Below are 19,510 nucleotides of genomic sequence, written 5' to 3'. Positions count from 1 at the left end.
GGACTGACAGCCACTGACCTCAGGTGTCCCATCCCAAACAGAATATGGGCCACTAGCAGGTATGAAAGGGAGAAGCTGCCAGCTGCCTCCTCTTTATTTGAGTGAGGTTAGTTTAATAGAGGGGTAAGATATTATTCATGTAGAGCGAAAGCATGGAAGAAGTGGACAGGCTTTCATTAAAGTATGTGCTAAACAAAAGGGGAAAAGCATAATAATAAAAATAGGAGGATATTAACGAAAGAGCATACTAAGCATTTACTATGTTGTAAAATTTAAGGAGCACATCTGGCCCAATTTGAATGATTAGCAGGACCTCATGTTCAAATCAAGCCGAAAGTCAAATGCAGAACAGCAGAAGCGCTAATCTAAATCGAGCGCATGTTTGGTGTGTCGTCTGAGGGTATGTGAGCTGTGAGCAGTTGGAGTGCGGAGAGCTTTCTGAAAAATGGGTGCACTGGTGTTCTCTTTCACTCCAAGAAACTGCTTCATACCGTCTGCATTATTGGCAGATTTTGTGCCTTGCTTCATTTGAGTAAATTTGACTGCTAGAGTGTTTGTTCAGTCTGGGTTTTTTAGCCACAAATAGCCAACAGATGTGTTCCCAATAAGCACATGCACCAACACAATGTGTGAAGTGTGTGTGTGTGTGTGTGGTGGTTTAACCCTCCTGTTATGTTGTGGGTCAAATTGATCTGTTATAAAGTTTGAAGTAGTTTTTCAGTATGAAACTTCTTCTGCTTGCCTTAAATAGCGTAATCAACATATAACAAGAAAATGGTTCATCTCACATATTTGCAACCACTCCCCACATGTTTATATCACATAGCTACTGTTCGGGTCAATTTGAATAGTTATGTAAAACTATTGTGTTTTATATGTTGGTCTTTCAAAAGTAATAAAGTGGTGAAACATTTTTATGAAAAACAACTGAATTATCCTAATTGAACCATTATCTGTGAGAGGTAAGGAACACCACTGCACTAAACATTGACAGAATAGATAGTAATGGAGTTAGTAATTAAATATTAACAATGCTTATTAGGATTTTTTTTTATTTTTAGACTTCTTTTGCATAATAAAATATGCACCAGGTCAAATTGACCGGGGAACATCATTGCTGTTCCTGACAAATGAACACAACAGGAGCGTTAAACTGATCAAAACTCACCAGGAGCTACTACTTTGCTGAGACTTACAATTTGGGAGACCTAAAATTTCTTTTTGCCAACTCCAGCACACACATCTTTGCCTGAATTTGTGCTGCCTGGGGCAAATCTCTATTTGTCAGCTTCTGTTTGAGTCTCTCTACCAACTTTGTACACACTTATGCCACCTCTAAATTGCAGTGAGTGTTGTACCAGCATACAGACAACACACAACACAACTGAAGGCCAGCATTCAACTCAGCTGCTGTGGCACAAACTGAGTGGAGAGCGAGGGGGCTGCAAACAGAAAACCCACAGCGGCTGCGAGCACAGCAATTACAGAACGCTTTGAACGGGACTGGAAACAACTGATGCTCACATAAAAGTGGTCTCAACAACTAAAACAAAGGACTGAAATCGTGTAGAATAAAATCTAAATGAGCAGTTATTTCAATTACAGAATTGTGATTAATAATTAATATGCTACGCTGCTCTAATCTCACTTATATTGTATCTATACCAGTTTGGGACATAATTTATCACAGATTCCAGCTTCAGTGGTAGGCTACAGTCTCACAAACACACAATAAAGTTTAAAATCACACCGTTGTGTGACTAATATCAAATATCAACTTCAGATCAAGTTTTCATTTTATTTCAATTGGTCTTTGGATTTTAACCATGAAACTACTTGAAATACATATTAATAAGGCCACACACCAAAACTGACTGGGCTCTTGTGATTTTGCTTTAAAGGCCACAGAAATGAGACTACCACTGCATGCACCATGATCTTGTGGTGAGTTTGAATTAACCTGAGGCTTGGCTGTGGGGCAGCCCTAAACCTTGTTAAGTGTTTTCCACAACATTTTTTTTTTCTTTTACATTTGATGGACACCAGTATTTGAATGTTGTTAGAAGTGAATGTAAATTGTAATTAAGGATGGTGAAAGGCATGGCAGACTTCCAAATTAACGAGGGCTTGGCATTTGCTTCTTTTGTCTCATTTGTGTGCATTCAGTAGGGTTTAAAGAAAATGGGAGCTGCTGTTTCATCAGAGTTCCCTCAGTTTGACTTTGGTTTTCTCATGATTTTTGTTTTTTAATATTGCGTTTCCCACTGGCCCTCTGTTGAATACTCCAACAATGCAAGATTTAGTTTTTGTAGACATTTCAGTCTTAGGGGGCAATGGCTCCAGTGCTCACAGTCAGAAAAAAGAAAATGTCTTGAAGACTGGAATTTTCTTCCTTAAATCTCGTGATGTTTTTTTTTTTTTTTTTTAACAGTCCCTGTATGAAAGACATCAGAGTGCACCTCAGAGAGGGCCCAACCAAATAAACCCCTCTTTGGGCCTGAAGCCACTAATCTGTAATTTAATTTCAGATGGGTGTCTGGGCCATGAGGACACACAGCAAGGTCAAGGGCTACTGTACAGAGAGATCTGCAGGTTTGGGCACAGCCTGGGGTTTGATCAACAGTCTCATCCAGCTTAGGAAGAGGACACAGTACGTGTGCATGTGTGGCTGTGTGTGTGTGTGTTCCTGTATTGGGGAGGTATTTCTGCATTACTTATACAAGTCAGACTTGATGCAGGGTAGCTATTTTGCACATGACAGCAACAAACAATCACAGTGAAAATCCATTATTCAAAACAAGTAAAATGTTTGGGATGACTGAGCATCTGCAAACAGAAAGGGATTAGCCCTAAAATAGGACTGCGTCTAACAGGGAACAATCCAACATGTCACTGTTGATATGCATGTAAATGAAATATTTGTATTACTTTGACCATAATTCATGTTTTACTCATTATGTAGAACAGTCTAGTCGGCAGATAAATCAACTAATGGAAAAATGGAAGGATGAATTTGGGCAGCGTGGCTTATCCTGCAGGTGAAGAAATGTCTGTAATAAACTCGACCTTGTTCTAGTTGAATGTGCACATAGTGGCCTCAGGAATGGGACCAATAATTACCAACGACCAGGCAGTTTCACAATGTCTCTTTAATGTAAATAGGCACTGGGTTAGTGGTGGCTTTGGCATTCATACATGGACATATGGCACTAGGACTTGCTCAAGTACCTAAAAAATGTAGTAAAACAACCTGTACGGCCCCTATCTTGGAAAAGATACAACATCCCACACAAGCAGTTGAAACTAGCTGAGATAGTCTGTGTTCATTAAAAACAATTTCTTACATATAAGGCTGTCAGGTAAGTGAGAAAATCATGGTGTATCCCATGGACCATTTGCAGTTTGTTGGAGCTTAGCTGGCGTTCAATTTCAATTCCCTCAAGTTACTGAATATAAGAGAGAGGCACACACTGACAGGTACAAGTTACTCCAGCGACAGACGCTAATTAGCAAGTGCAGAACTAATGGCAGAGCCAAGCTCTCTCTCTGGCAGAGAGACAGTGATGGCAACTGAGACAGGGTCATCTCTTTAAGTGTCTCACTTCCTATTAGACAGGAGATCTCTGGCACATGCCCCATACAGAATGATGTCAGTGACAGAGAAAGGATCCTGTCACGTCCTGTAGTTTTCAAACAGGGCTTCTCTTTTGCATACTGCTTACAACACAACCCACTCAGCTGCATTCGCTCACTGCCACGGCCCTCCATTGACAGAAGGGAGGGAGGGAGGGAGGGGCAGCAATAGGAAATAATGGCACATGATGTGTTTATGTGTTTTGATGGAAACTCGAGGGAAAGTCTTAGAAAGAAGATGATGGACTCATCTTCTGCTCAGCCAGGCTTTGACATTCTGTAGGGGGACGCTGGAAATAGTCTCCAGGTTGATGGATAGGTGGAGTGGGATTACCCGCCAGACTCATCTCCTACTCGCCGTCTGGCCCCGACTCCTGGAAAAAGACACAAAAACATAATGCGTACAATGTCAGACTGTTCACTGTGAGAGAGGTTAATAGCTTTCCAAAATAATGAAACAGTGCTGGCTGGTGATAGTAGCCAAGAGCTAACCTTAAAACTAAGGCGAGCAGAGGTAACACTTGGTCTAACATGCAGATTGCTAATGGTTCTCTAGGATTATCATTATTAGTAACAGTTAAGAAAACTGCTGCAATGAAAAAGCAAGCAAATTTGGCATGGTTAAATAGGAAGCTGTGTTTCCACGGATGCTACAACCTTCAAAACTCTCTCCATCATATACATCCTCATCCTCCTCTCTGTATCACAAGCGCTGAACCTCTAAAGCCTCTCCTCTCTCATAGCCCCCGTGGACCACCCCACTGCTAGCACAGCAAAAGAAATTGTTCTCCCTGCATCATTAAACAGTTTGAATTAACTTGGGTGGAATTTAATTATGTCACACATGAAGCTCCCCTACACGAAGCTTTTAAAAGCAATATAGTCGGTATATGCTTGGCGGTTCAGTTTTTAGATACATTATTCAAGTCAGTCAGCTGAATCTGCACGGAGGTGGACTTCTAAATGAAAACACTGGACTTGCTCATCAGTACAGATCTTTTAATTTCTGTTTCCTGGTGAGATACCCAACATAAACACCCTGAGAGGAGCTAATTCTGCTCAAGCTCTGTGTCCCATTAAGACCTTATCTGTACTTGTCTAAACCTGTCATGTATTTACTTTTGATTTAGATATACTGTAACTTGTAACTCATGTTGAAAGCACTCACTGTATCTATCCCAGTATTTCATCACAGGAAATACAAAAATAGCTCCGTTAATAAGATTCTGCTACTGCTTAATTGATGCTTATTATTGTCCCTATATTACACACGACACACTGGTGTGATGTGAATAAATCCTAAATGAAACCCTAAGGGCATCGCTAACAGCTTCAAAATGTCAAAGCAAATAAATAAATAAACTGTAACAATAATAAAGTCTTTCTAAATGACAGGAATCTTTGGGAATTGCAAAGCATGCAGAGAAATATTTGTTTTACGGAGCAGCGCTGCATCTGAAAATGCAGTTAGTCTTCCATTTGCTCCCTGTCAGAGGGTAATCCGACTTGCCAACTTATCCATCACCCAAATGGACACAGCACAATTTTCACACATGCCTTTTCTCATCAGATTGAAATTTACCCGTACGTGACCCTCAAAGTGGAGTCATGATAGCTGCTGAGTCCGAGGTCAGTGGTGAAATGAAAGACACTGGATGAACACCTACTGCACAGTAACTCAGAATCTTACAAAATAACAGGAACAACCACCTTGAGAAGATTTTTCTTTTTTCAGCTCTGGCAAATCAGAAAGTAAACTCCAACTTAAGTGCTTAACAAATGGCTTCTCTAGTTCTGAGAATCCAAAGTAGCCATGGCAGGACAGAACCATTTCTCTTCTCCAACACCTGAGACACAAGCTGATGGACAGATTCATTTACAGCAGGTACACGAGATTGCACACTAATTTACTTGAGCTATAGGAGGTTGTTCACGTGAAAGACACCGCGGCACAGTGGATCCAATCTAATGAACTGTTGTAAATCCACACTGTGCCCATTTCTTTCCTCATTTGCACCGAAATGTAAGTGGCATATTCCATTCTCCCCGTCAGTAACTTCTCGCTTTTCCAAATTTATATGCTAGTGGCGCATCACGCCTAGAAATTAGCAGGCCCGCTGCTTTTTGACACAGACCGGAGCAACAACGATCCGAGTAACTATCAAAGACAACCACCAGACTTTGGACCATGAAAGCAAATGTTTGGGAATAACCTTGAAGAGGAATTCAGGATAATGAGGGAGCAGCTAAACCTTGGTGAAACTTCAACATCATTACCATGACAATTTCTCTGTGCAAGAATGGATAATCATGCAGTATACTGTAAACTGATACTTTTATGGATGCATTTACATAGACATTAACAATGTCTTAAATGCCTCAATATACAGTAGAGGGCTGCCAGGGAAATAGGATCCCATGAGAAGTGCGGGATACAAAGGTGGAGTGTGATATATATTTAGACAGTGATTAGTATCATCAGCATGGGAAGAAATATAAGTAATTAGTAAGCTTAACTGTAAGTACATAGCCTTCAAGTAAACTGTGTGGTTTTCACTCCCAGTGATAAGTCACATATAAGTCAGAATGTATTACAATGATCACTGTGAATGCAGCTCCTGCTACGGGCCCCTCCACTTTGTCCCAATAACAATAAGCCAGAGTGAGGTGTCTGACAGGTCATTCTGTTACCGCTTCACTGTTATTCCAAAGCAGCAGCACACATCACACTCTAAAGTCTTACACCTTTATCAGCTCTCTCTCTCTCAGCCTCTCTCTGCAGTCAAGGCACCCCACCCTCGACCTCTCTCCAAAAGCAGCCTGCAGCCCCCCTGGTGTTAATTATAAGACTTTTTCCCCCGGAGCCTGGGTGGGACGTGGAAGTGCATTAATCTTGATTTTTCACTTCAGTCTAAAGGATCGTTTGAAGAGACTCTGGTAGTAAGCCCCAAAGGCGAGGTGACTCAGTACCAGGAGAAAGGTTTTTCTGTGCTTACACCAAGAGGCCACCTCGAAAAGCAAGTCATTTACCGTATACCACTTATATCACCTCTTTTAAAGAAACCCAACATTGATCCTTCTGTTCTTAACAATTTTAGGCCAATTTCTAGACTTCAACCATTATCAAAAGTTTAAGAAAAAGTGGTTTCAACCCAGCTTTTAGCTTTGCTTGAATGCCATAATTTTCTTTGAGAATCTTCAGTAAGATTTTTGAGTTATATACAGCATATAAACTGTCCTGGTTTTGTTTCTGTTTCTGGGGGTTTCTGTTTATACTGTCTTCTTGAGTATTCCGCTTTTACTGTGTCCGTCAAAGCAAAAGCATGTAATCAAAGCCCATGTAAACATGACTGGTCAACACTACTCCTACAAACAGAAAGCACAATGCTTCCAATAATATTACAGTTGCAATTTTGCATTAATATGCAGATATGGGTTTAAGGAATGTTAGAGTCAGGCAAAAGGACACGACAAGTGATCGTCCTTAACTCGTGCTGATTAAGATTATGTACAGAGGTCAATGCTACAGTGACAATCTTGTTATGTATATTTTCCATTTATTTTTTTCCAGTACTGTAGCACTCTATTGTACTTTATGTAGCATATGTTAGTTTATTTAGTATATGTTTAGTCTTAATTTTGTCCAACAACAGTTAGGCCTTGTTAGGTTGTTTGCTTGCTTACTTTTGACTAACCTACACTGCAGTAACGGGCTATTGGATGGTTGAATTTCCCTCGGGATCAATAAAGTATCTATCTATCTATAATACTGTTTCATGATGTGCACCCATTATTCGAGAAATAAGCCATTTGCCATCTGATGCACGATTGCTGATACCCTACTGTATCCCTACACCTTGTTGTGGCCATTGTCACAGATTGTAAAATGGAAGGATGAAAATGACACAGACAATCAAGTAAATGGTTACAAAACACCTCAGACTGGAGACAGCAATGAGAAAAGACATACGGTGGTCGAGATACACAGGTCATTTGAAATTAAGTCCAAACAGAGCAAAAATGTAATTGCTGGCTGACTGACAGGTTAAATATTCACTAATGCATCACTAATTAGTTGCACGCGAAAAAAAAAATCAATCAATTCCAAAGCATCAGTTAAAAGAACGCAATCCTCAAGTAACTGTTATCAAGTGCATTTCAACAGCATCATTTCTGCGCACTTGAATTTGAATTACTTGTTCCGCATGTTTGATCATGGTTCTCCTTATCTCATTAGTTAATCTACTTCTACAGTAAAAAAAAGCACTGGAGCAGTTAGTTAACATGCAGAGATGAGCACTCTTTGAGTTCCCTCTATCTGAACAACTTCTACTGCAGTTTCTCGATAATGTGTGCACACTTCAGAAAGCTACACTTAAAAGTCTTCTCGCCATTCAACAAGCAACATGTTTAGCGTATTCTCATGACAGTGGGGGGACTGTTCAGCCATCTGTAAATTCTCTGGTGCTGAACATACTCTTTGATATCAACTCTTTGTAAACAAGAGTCTGGGATCTATTTAAAAATGCCCGCTCCTGCTTGTAACAAGACTAATGGATATTTAGGTTTAAAAACTACTGTCCTGTTGTTGGTTGTGGTGAACAGAATATTTCTATTTTGGATAAGTTTAGACTTCTTAGAGGAAAAATCAGATATCGGGTTGCTAAAACTGCAGAGATTCTTGTCATCAAGAGTGTTTCAGCTCTTCAGATATGTTGGGTATGAAGGGAAACAGTGACAGTGATCAGCCTCAGTGAGGGATATTAAGTGATGCTAATAGCTTGTGACAAAGGCCATGGCCTGGTGATCACACACAGAGCAAACCATGTCGTCACCATGGAGCTCCCAGTTGTCCTCTACAGCAAAGCAAAACATACATCTGCTGCGTCACCTCTGCTGTGGGGTCACAGGTGTTACTGGGTGTGTTTGTGCCAACAAGTATGCAGCATTCAGCAGTAGACTATAGCTCTAGCTTTTTCCTTCTGGTGTATCAATTTTCTTTGCTCCATCCGATGTCCGTATTTTGATACAGACAGCCTTATAAAACAGCCTCAGAGAACATTTGTTTGTGCCTGCAGATAAGTCTATTATCATTATGGGATAATCATTTTTATTGATATAGATACAATGCTTTATTTAGCTTGTTATGGCCCTTTGTTTACAGAGCTTTGTTGTCATCTATACATTCATGGCATACTTTGGAATCACAATGTCCCAGTTGTCTGTATCCATGCATGTGTTTGTGTGTGATTTTCAACATTGCCACATCACTCATCTTATACACACTCTCTCATCTGCATTATGAGTAATCTATGGTAATTAATTGAGCCCAGAGGCAGTTGGTTTCAATGAAGGCTCCTGTTCTTTTCTGGCAAAAACGATAAAGAAAGAGCTCTCTGGAGAAGGCAGCTCTCTGTTGAGAGGCAAACGGAGTAGAACTCCTGCCGAGTTCATTAGCTGTCATTGATCAGTGATTCAGTTGCTGTGCAACTCCAAGCACAGCACACATATTACTAGTTCCATGTCCTAAAAATTAATATAAAGGTAAGAAAGTGGAGCCAGCACAGCATTTTCCTTGTTATATTTTATTTTTCAGTGCACGATTTTGATGTGAATGGATGTTTGCCAAGGTCTTCAACAGTATGCAGAGACTGCTACACAGCACACTTGTCCATTCCACAGCTTTCTGATATCAATATGAGCTACTATATTCGGTTATTGGCTTCCCTCAGAGGCTATCATCGCTGCAGCCTATTCCATCACAGGAGATGTACTGTAGAATGAGGCTGCGAGGTATAAAATTGCTGATAAATGGCTGAGACAAAAGCATAAATAATGCAGCGATCAGAGATACTGGAATAGTGAGTCAAACTCCACTTCAAGACACCTCCCTGGAGAGAGTCCAACGTAAGTGTCCTGTCTGACATCATCAGTGTCTGCCAGACCTCACCTGCCACATACAGCAAGGAGGAATTAGAGCTGCTCCCCTCTGTCTCTCCTACTGCTTCTTCTTTTCACCAACCAAAGAAATCACAGAGCTCACATCCCATCCAGCACACCTAGCTGTAGCAGGCTTTTAAAATACATTTAGACTAGTTTCTCCTTTCAATTTTCACTCGATTTGACCCTGTCTTATCTCTTCCCCATCCTCTAAGAAAGGACCCCCCCAAATGCAGGTTGTACTTGTAAAAGCATGGCAAAGTAAAGCCTGAGCTATTACTTCAAACAAGTATAACAATGATATATACTCTCAGCATGACAGTCCAGAGTTTAGGAGAATATATAGGGGTGAATTAAATCAATATTTCACAGCTCTGCTGAAGGAGCTGAGAAAGGGCCATTATGTAGCACTAATTGGCCCTATAGGGCCAATCGGTTATCAAAATGTAATCTGAACTCTCATTGGAATTCACTGAAAGTCATCAGGTAGATGACCGGGACCGACCACACTGCTCCTCATTTCATTTTGCTTTATTCCCTTCGCGTGTGCCTTTGAATATTTATTCTCTTCTCATCTGCAGCCATCTCTGGCTAGGCCTATGTTCTGCACAATACCATTCTTTTTTTCCCCTTTACACATCAAAAGAATAATAAAAAAAAAGACTAACAAAATCATTGTAGATTATGAACAGAGGTTAGCGGTCCAATCCATAATGCTACCTGGAAAGTTTTAAGGTTTCTCTACACAAAGTTACCTCTAAGATTTTTTTAAAACATCAGATCAGTCAGTTGTGTGATATGATGCATTAACTGGAGTGCTTAGGACCACCAGCATTATTCAGACACTGTGAAACTACCAGTGAGTTTCCTCCTACTGGTGAATACAAACATGGCTTTTCAAAACTAAAAAAATTATATCTCTGGAAAATAATCAGTTGGTTTACTCAACATCCCACAGCTTTGAAAGATGGTTTGAGTATGAACCACAGAGGGTTGTGGATTTTGACCCACATTTATGGAGCAGTGGTCTTGACCTATAAGTAGTTAACTCTGCAGTGTCATTAAGAGGAGTGAAAGCTAGTGCAACCAACCATTTCCTTACATACATACAGATGATTAGTAGAAAATCAAGATTAATTAAAATAACAAAAAATAAAAAATCTCATTGTTGGTTCAAGAACAGGAGATACATGACAGTTATTGAGTGATTAAGAAAACTTTGCATTAAATTCCCATTCCAAGTTTTATTCACTGAATGCTGAATACTAAAGAAGGCAACAAATCAGTGAGCACAATCTGCAAAATATTAAGAGTGCTGCATATAGCCATTTACTATGTTGTGTGTGCTGGGATGCTAGTAATGAAACGATAAAAGCTGGACTAGATAAACATAAGTCACGAATGCACACACGTATTGATAAGGCAAAGGTTTATGAAAACAAAGTGCCGCCTGGCTCAAAAAATGACTTAATTAAATGCAGAGCCTTGCTTTATTAAATAAGATATGCCACACTCTGCATAAATGCCTTAATCGATAGCAAAACTGCCACACAAATATTAGAATAATTGATCCAGGATGATTCAGCAGTGGAGAGGTCCCAGGGCTTGCAGGATATTACCTAGCATTAACAGTCTTGGTGAAGGTCGGTGGATACTACAGTAATGACAAATGTCCTCTCTTTGACTCCGACCGTCCAGACTTTATTTTGGCTAGTTACAGGAAATTACTTTCTGCACCTTCTATCATCTTCTACTCACTCCACATGCTGTGGCTTTATGGCAATGACCAATCAGGGTATAATAAAAACAAGCTGTAACTGTCCAACCTTGTAATAAAAAGTATTCACACAACTGACACCAAACTGCTGGTTATTAAAGTAAGAGTTAGAGTCACTGTGAAGAACAAATACAGTGCAGGCCCAGTATTGTATGCTAATGTAAGACAGTAGTGCAGTAACTAACTAACTCACACACAGTGGTGCAAATGAAGTAGATGTGTACCCATGCTGTACACACACATGCACAGTCATGGACACCAAATATACACAGTAGATCAAGTCTGCTGTGAAGTACTAGTACTGGGTTTCCTTGTTAGAAAAATGTTATTTTAATTTGTGTTAAATAGCAGAAAAATGCCCAACAACTAACAGCTCGACTCATCAAATTGGATCAGATTTTCTGACAAAAGACAGGCCAGCTACACCATCCTGTTATCACTCCAGTGCCATTGTGACAAAAAAAACTTCAATATCTGTCAAATCAAAATTGATGGAGTGCCTCTAAAAATATCAGCATCAAAGTATCAAAACAACTACGTCTCAACAAAATGGAAAAATATTTGCCCTCTTACAAAAACAAAAGCTTTGAGCAGAAAAATACTCACTGCCCTCACAACTCCTGTCCTTTGTTGGTTACAGTGCTATAGTTTTACCAAAATATCTCCAAGGTCTGGGGCTTTCCTGGCCTGTGGAGGTCCATGTGCTGGATCCAGAGAGGAATATAGTCCCTGAATCAAGCTGGCCAAGGCTGAGTGAACATGGGGCCAGTGCCAGGAGTGGCCCATTCCTCTCCCCAGGGGCCACAGAATCCAACACTGCCAGCACTGTGGCTCCCATCACCATCGGTAATGCATGCCTGCCTACCACTGTATGGCTGCTGCTGCTTCAGCTCAGCCTGCTACTAGCATGAAGGGAATAACTCTCTGAACAAAAACTAGCTATCCAATATTCAAACATAGTCAAGAGAAGCTTTTTTTCACAAGTCCACACATAAAGTCTAAATATCATCATCACCAAACTACATCTGGGTATCTTTAAAAGGGGGAGGATTGGTCAGTCTACACTAATTCAGTCATGGGTGAGTCAATCCATACTGCAGCAAGATGGTTCACCTCCACCTGATCACCCACCCAGCACAAAGTAACACACAACAGAGCAGCATGCAGTAATATCGGGGAGTTGAGAGAAGAGAAAACATCTCTGGCTGGGTATTCTGGAGATGCTTCCAACTATGATATATATTCTTTGAGGATTCAATGTAATGCTGCTGTATAGATGAGGTTCCTCTAAGTCTGGTCACATTTCCTGGATTACATAACAATTCTCCACATGTCCTAAGGGCTGACACCAGTCACTAATCTGTTTGTGTTCCAAGTTATCAACACTCTTCCTTCTGTCAGGTTTTCTTTTATTTACCAAAAAAACAAAAACAAAAAACAAAACATTATACCATATACCATATACACAATTCTGAGAAGGCCATGTATTATCAAATGGGCCAGTTACTGCACCAGTATTGGGAAGTCCAACCAAGTTTGAGCACCTTTTAGCAGAATGGTTACAACGTATGCCACATATTTGCAGCGTGCACAGGGTGCTTTCAGCAAGGGACATGTTGTGACCGTCATGCCCTCCAATATCTACAATCACATCCAACAGTCCACGTCCAACTTTAGCTACCTTCTACTGTGTAAGAAGCGGAACTGTCCATGGTACTGAATGTCTTGTCACAACACAGACAAAGGGGATACTTTGTCTTATTGCTGTGGGGATTCTTAAAAAAAAACAGTTCCAGGTTTGAATTCTGGTCTGGGCCCTTCTGTGCAGAGTTTGCATGTCCTCCCGGTGCCTTTGTGGGTTTTCTCAGGGTACTCCGGCTTCTTCCCACAGTCCCAAAAACTTGCACATTAGGTTAACTGGACAGTCTACATTGCCCCATGGAGTGAGTATGTGTGATTGACTGCCTTTGTGCATCAGCCCAGCGATGGACTGGTGACCAGTCCAGGCTGTACCCCACCTATCACCTGTTGTAAGCTGGGATAGGTTGCAGATCCCCCACAACCCAGACAGATAAGCGGTACAGAAAATGGATGGATGGATAGATAACCATTAAAGGATGAAACAGCAAGGTGAGGGTTGCGATCTTATTTCAGCACGAAAAAGGTGGTGACATTGCCAATTCAACCAGCGCCAGCAGGAAAAAAGGTTAATTAGTGCATACGTCTCTTCAATAGTAGCAAGGGAGTTGAGCTTGTTAGCATGAAGGTGGCATCATTGCAGCACTGGCAATGAATACTGGGTACTATGTGCTTAATGGGAGTTTGCTTGTAAATGGAGAATGTCTTTTCCTTGTGCAATATTAGGTAGATTACACATAATGGATTTTGGTTATAAATACATGCAATGACCAAGACTGACCAAACATCTACAAAAAAGCAGTGGCACATTGTTTCAATGTCACAAATGGATGCCTTTAATCTTTATTCTGTAAGGCTCTTATTGTAAACACTAAAATGTTCTGCTGCAGTTCTTCCTGAAGTTAGCAGATTGAAAACTTCATGAGGATGACAGAAAAGCCAAGGAAAGACAGGGTGCATGACTCAAACTTTAAATGTTTACCATTAATCAGACTTTTACAGTGGTTTGAGAAGGCCAGGGAATTTATGTTTGCATGCCAGATAAAAAGAAATAGATTTGTCATATCAGCGAGTGACCCTGTGATTCCTGAAATCAAAATGTCAAGACTTCTCATATCCCAGACTGTCTGCTGAATTAATGCAGCCTAGCCTTATTACAGCAGCACTTACCCATAGCCTCCGGAGATGCTGTGTCCTCCAGAGCATTACTGCTGAGAATACCAGGCAATTGTGATAAGGAGGGAAAAAAGGTGTGACATACTCACCTTCAGTCTCTTGGCCTTAGCTTTTCAGCAGTGTCATGGCTGAAAAAAAAAAAGAGAAAAAGCGAGAATGAACACATGAGCTCAAAATACTGTGTTGTTTAAAGATCTGTGAGCAGTACATTTACTGTTAAGTGGTCATGTCAACATTAGTGTAAATTTTATGTCTGCTGTGTCTTAGACCAAAGCATCATTACAGGCTAGGTAGTTCTTCCTCCCTTTTCTCCACTCCATCTCTGTGCACCAACCTTGCCATGGCTAACAGGAAGCAGAGGGCACAGAGCTTTATTTAATTAGTCACAGCAGCTGAGTGCTCATGTGGAACCAAACAGGGGAGGCAGATTGGGGTAGTGAGATGGATAGACACTCTCCCACCGGGCCTTGCCTGTGCTGTCAGAGGAGCGTAGATTACATGACAGAAGGGGGAATGAGGAAAGGGTGGGGGTTGGAGGATGTAAATGTCTGTACAGGGGATTCATCCCAGGAAAAGGATTGCCTTCACTCCTTAAGTACCCCTGTCCTTCTTCAAAAGCACTCTTTACATTGTTACTTTTGCCTAATACGCAAACCAGTCAGCAGTGGAACTGGCCTGTTGTGATGCACAGTACTGAGTGGTCTGACTGCTTTTATTAACTGTGACAAAGCTCATTATTCCAAATGATACAAGAGCTGCTATTTTTCTTCTATCTCATCTGACAGTGATCAGGTGGCCTTTCCCTTATGGAGCAGCAGATAACCTCTGAGAGGTTGCCAAAGTAGCTCAGCGTGCACACATCCGTGATGAGTTCCTCCTAAAATTCAAAGGGAAGCGAATTTTTCCCAGCAACTGGCAATCTCTCTTTGGAATCTAACAGTTTTTAACGTTGAAGGTATGCAATATCTTGAAAAAACAAGAGAAAGAAGCAGCAGGAAATATTTATGTGTAAATAATTAGAGAATTCAGCATTATGGGAAACCTATACCATGTGACAGGAGGACTTTAATTCCCATTATTATCGAATCCCTGTTATTTGGCCTTCAACACCAAAACAGCATCTCTCATGGCTCACCCTTGAAGAAAACACAGTAGTAAACATAAAGCTTACTGTATGGTGCTGAACCAGCAAGGAACATGAGAGCAGTGCTCGAATAATGTGTACGCTACTAAGCAACTACAACTACTAAGCAATGGTGTGCAGGGAGCTCTTTTAATTAGTGCTCTTGAAGTTATTCAGTGACCCACATCTAATAATGAAGGCAACATGAATGTTCTATTTACATATCTTTAGTCAGTAATGTGTGACCGTTGGGAGAGCCCAGTGGATGAGTCTGTGGTGTCAGTGAAAAGAAACGACATGTCAAGCAGAGCTGCCTGGGGCTGCTTTCCAAGGCCCTCTCGATTTGAACTGCAGCAGTGTGGAATGGTATGCTCACGACCTGCAGGTTTGTCAAACTGGGTTAAGCCATAAGAATACTGCATGCAACTTTTTAATAAGTTTTGGTCCGGTAATTCCATGTATTTAAAGTTTCTTCAGCACGTCATTTTAACTCAAACAACAGCAGCCTCTACACGCGGTGGTTTATTTTGGGCTTGTAAATTTATGTCAGTAAATTAAAATTACAGTAACTTAGGGAAAACAATGAATTAAAGGTACCCTGTAGAGTTATTTGTAAACACATGAAAGCATTTACATTACTGTATTTACATTCAGTTTTTCTGACTAAAACCTTTTATGTGTATCTTTCAGGTTCTACAAATGTGTTTAGGGCATCGTTTATTTATTTGTTCGTTTTCTTCTGCAGCAGTCTCAGTAGGGAACCCAGACTGCCCTCTCCCCGGCCACTTCCACCAACTCGTCCGGGGGGATACCAAGGTGTTCCCAGGCCAAACAAGGGATATAATACCTCCATCGCACCCTAGGTCTGCCCTGGGGTCTCCTCCTGGATTGACATGCTCGAAACAACTCCCCAGGGAGACGTCCAGGAAGCATCCTAACCAGATGCTCGAACCATCTCATCTGGCCGCTCTCGACGCAGAGGAGCAGCAGCTCTACTCTGAGCTCCTCCCTGATGTCCGAGTTCCTCACCTTATCTCTAAGGCTAAGTCCAGCCACCCTACGGAGGAAACTCATTTCTGCCTTGCTCAGTTTGTGTGCACATTACTGCCGCCAACTACAGGACGTACATCATGCCACCCGCAAACAAATGTAATGGGACCTGCCTGTAAAAACATTGGTCCATTGCTGCTAGTAGTCAAAAACCCCAGAGGGTGCCTTTAAAGGCAATCATTTAGTTTTATTACATTCATTTCTTGTGCTATTCTTAGTTACCCAATTCCCTACATCGTAATTTCTGTGGTTAAATAAACATGTAAAAAACGTTCCCTAACTATCGGCAAATTGACTGTACAATGGATTATTTTCCAATAAAAATAATTTAAAGGAACGTACAACAATACCACTTCACTTTCATTCATTCATTCAACATGCTACACTTTGATTCCCATGAGAAACATAATGTGAATATTATGTTCCTTGAGCATGGAGGTGTTTCCACTGCTATGTGTCTAACTCAACAGACAGGACAAAGCGTGGATATAATAAGCACAGAAGTGACTTTGACTCTGGTACAGTTGTCCTTCTGTCTGTCGGCTCATGTGTCACCTTTACACAGCCTCAGCTAGCTAGATTTTTAAAATGAACATATTTAAGATGACGAGCTACTGGGCTTGAGCCTCTAATATCATTTTAGCAACTGTCACCCATCTTTCATTGTTGGCCTGGGTATGAAGGAGCCAGACAACAGTGAAGGTTGAGGCTTCCCTCTGCTATCAGCTTATGGCCCAACAGTCCCTAACCTTCCGCCTTAAAGGGACTTCGTCTCGGTTAAGAAGGGTTAATAAAACCGTTTTTCACATGGAGCTCCCTTTTCAGAAGGCGTGTCAAATTGTTCTTTCCAACAATTCTTTGTATATGAAAGAACTGGGTCACTGACTAACACCCTCTTCCAGGAGCCTTGTTGCTAAGGCCTGACTCCTTGGAGTCCAAGATTTAGGTAGACAGGGGTTGGTGCACACGAGCTAAAGCCTTCTTCTAACAGGAGGAGCTGCACTTGCGTGACTGCAGCCCCCTCTTAAACAGCACATCATGCTCAGATTACTGAACACATTTTAGGGGGGAGGTGAGGGATGAAGCCAGCAAGAACAGTGCATGCTGCACATCTCCACATGTGGATGTAGATTAGTAGTATAACAGTGCCTCTTTCTGCGTATGATGTGTGTGTCACTCGGCATGTGTAGACCTGTTAGTGTGTGTGCGAAGGGGTGCTGTTGGTTTTAGCAGCTGCAAATGAATCCAAAATTTGGGCTCCACTGTTTGTTAAACATTATTTGCCTCTGCAGTAAAGGCAACAAAGGGATTCTACCCCACTGCAAATGAATGAGCCTAGGTCCCCAGTTATCACTGGTTATTGTTCAAACCACACTGGCTTTGAAAGGGGAGGCACGCTCTCTTTTGGACAGCTCATTAAGATAACACACAAACGTGGCTCCCCATCATCCTGGGTTTATTAAAGTGGGGCTCATTTCAGCTCCTTTGTCTCATGCAGGAACCTCTGCCTTTGTCAGCGCAATTGAAGCCAGATGGCAAAACAAAGCTGCCTGTCTGGAGTGCTTACAGAGTGATCTCATAAGGCGAAGCCATTAGCTTGACTTTACCAGCTCACCGCCCACGACATCCACCTGGATCAACCAGGTGCATGGACAATGACTGGAGGCTGCAAGTTGCTGTCTTGTCACTGGAACACAGGCATGCTACGGCCTCCGAGCTCTGTTCTCCTTTGCCCTGTTAAAGCTGAACTATTAAGACTCACTAGTTTAGGGATGGCTTACCCCACTCCTGGCTGCACAGATCTCTCTGAAACATTCATGAGAAAGGCAGTAGAGAATAAAAGTCATTGTTCCCCTTCACTCAGAGACTCTCCTTCACCTCTCAGCTTATTAAAATCACATGGTATTAACTTTGCCGTTCACAGAAAGGCTAAATAATTCAATCAGACTAAAGATGGAGTCAAATGAATAACTCTAATGACATTAACGCTTGAGGGAAACTGCTCAGGACTGTGAGGGGTAGTCACTGAGGCTGAGCAGGCAGAACAAGCTTGCTCCTCTTGCAAATGTAAAAATTAATTCTGGACTCATAAGATCACACCAAACAAACCTGAGCACTGAGCAAAGTCTATAACTTTTTTCAAATTAAGGTTACTGTTAGCAAATATTAACATAGTAACATGTTAAACTAAGTTGGTGAGCATTATGATTATGAACATGTTTGCACATTGGTGTTAGCATTCAGCCCAAAGCAAATAGCACAGCTATTTACTCTTTGGTCTGAAACATTATACCTGCTAAACGTCAGGATGTTAACACTGTCACTGTGCACGTTAGCATGCTGACATTAAAGTGTAGCTTAGAGCGCCACTCATCCTCACACATCCTCACATAGTCACTTGCCTTGCTCTTCTTGTTCATCTTTGAACAGTTGTGAAAAGTCTCTTTACCGTGGGAAACATTTCTAAATGTTGACTATAGCTCCTTCTGGGCATTAACTGTGTTGAGTGATTTAAACTAATTAGATTTGAAAGAATACTGAGTTGTCAAACACTGTGTAGCATTAGGACTGTCACAGGTGATGTCTGTAAATTTTTACAGTCGTTACAAAAATGCAAAGCAATTAATTCCAAGAGACAACAACATGCATAACACATTTTGGCCTGGACTGAAAGTGCCAAATCGATTCAGCTCGGGAAAAAAAATCATTTGAGTGCAGGACACGGCAACACTTCTGTCTTCTTCTTCGTAAATATTGTGCATCCTCTCACCTGTGGAACTTGTTACCATTGAAATTATAGACAAGATGGATTTCGCTGTGATGGCTGTAGCTTTGGGGGAACGTATAATGTAAAACAGCTCATTGGCATTAGTAAATTAGTACGCTCGTCTCTGTGCCTCTGCCTCAAACACTCACTCACTCACATGCACAGTGGAGTGGAGTGGAGTGATGCCACTGGGTAGCTGTGTTCAATGTAGTCCGGGCCTCTAGCTGGTTTCATTTCTCACGCGGTTCATCAGCGTTCACTCACACTTCAGGAAACAAAGTTAACACTCAGGTACTTGCTCTGATGGGTCTCTACCATCCTGCCAAATGAACTTCTTTTTAAAAAACCAAACCACACACTAAATCGTGAGTGTTATTTGATTTTTTTGTAACCTAAATGCTTGGTA

The 19,510-nt window shown here is 41.3% G+C and overlaps 1 protein-coding gene across 1 annotated transcript in view; it reads right to left on the bottom strand.

The window, feature by feature from the left end:
* Window positions 1-3,130: 3,130 nt before the first annotated feature.
* The window catches only part of cd276 (CD276 molecule), a 61,708-nt gene continuing 45,328 nt past the window's right edge, over window positions 3,131-19,510 (bottom strand). The window contains exons 7-8 of the mRNA XM_046375595.1: window positions 14,254-14,292; window positions 3,131-4,007 (exon numbers count right to left, since the gene is read on the bottom strand). Of these exons, the coding sequence (XP_046231551.1) occupies window positions 14,270-14,292 (23 nt within the window). The 3' untranslated portion in view covers window positions 3,131-4,007; window positions 14,254-14,269. The remainder of the gene's footprint in view (window positions 4,008-14,253; window positions 14,293-19,510) is intronic.

The sequence above is a fragment of the Scatophagus argus genome, chromosome 1 (genome assembly GCF_020382885.2).
Source record: "Scatophagus argus isolate fScaArg1 chromosome 1, fScaArg1.pri, whole genome shotgun sequence".
Classification (NCBI taxonomy): domain Eukaryota; kingdom Metazoa; phylum Chordata; class Actinopteri; family Scatophagidae; genus Scatophagus; species Scatophagus argus.
The sequence above is the reverse complement of the archived record's forward strand: the minus strand, read 5'-3'. Positions and strand labels throughout refer to the sequence as shown.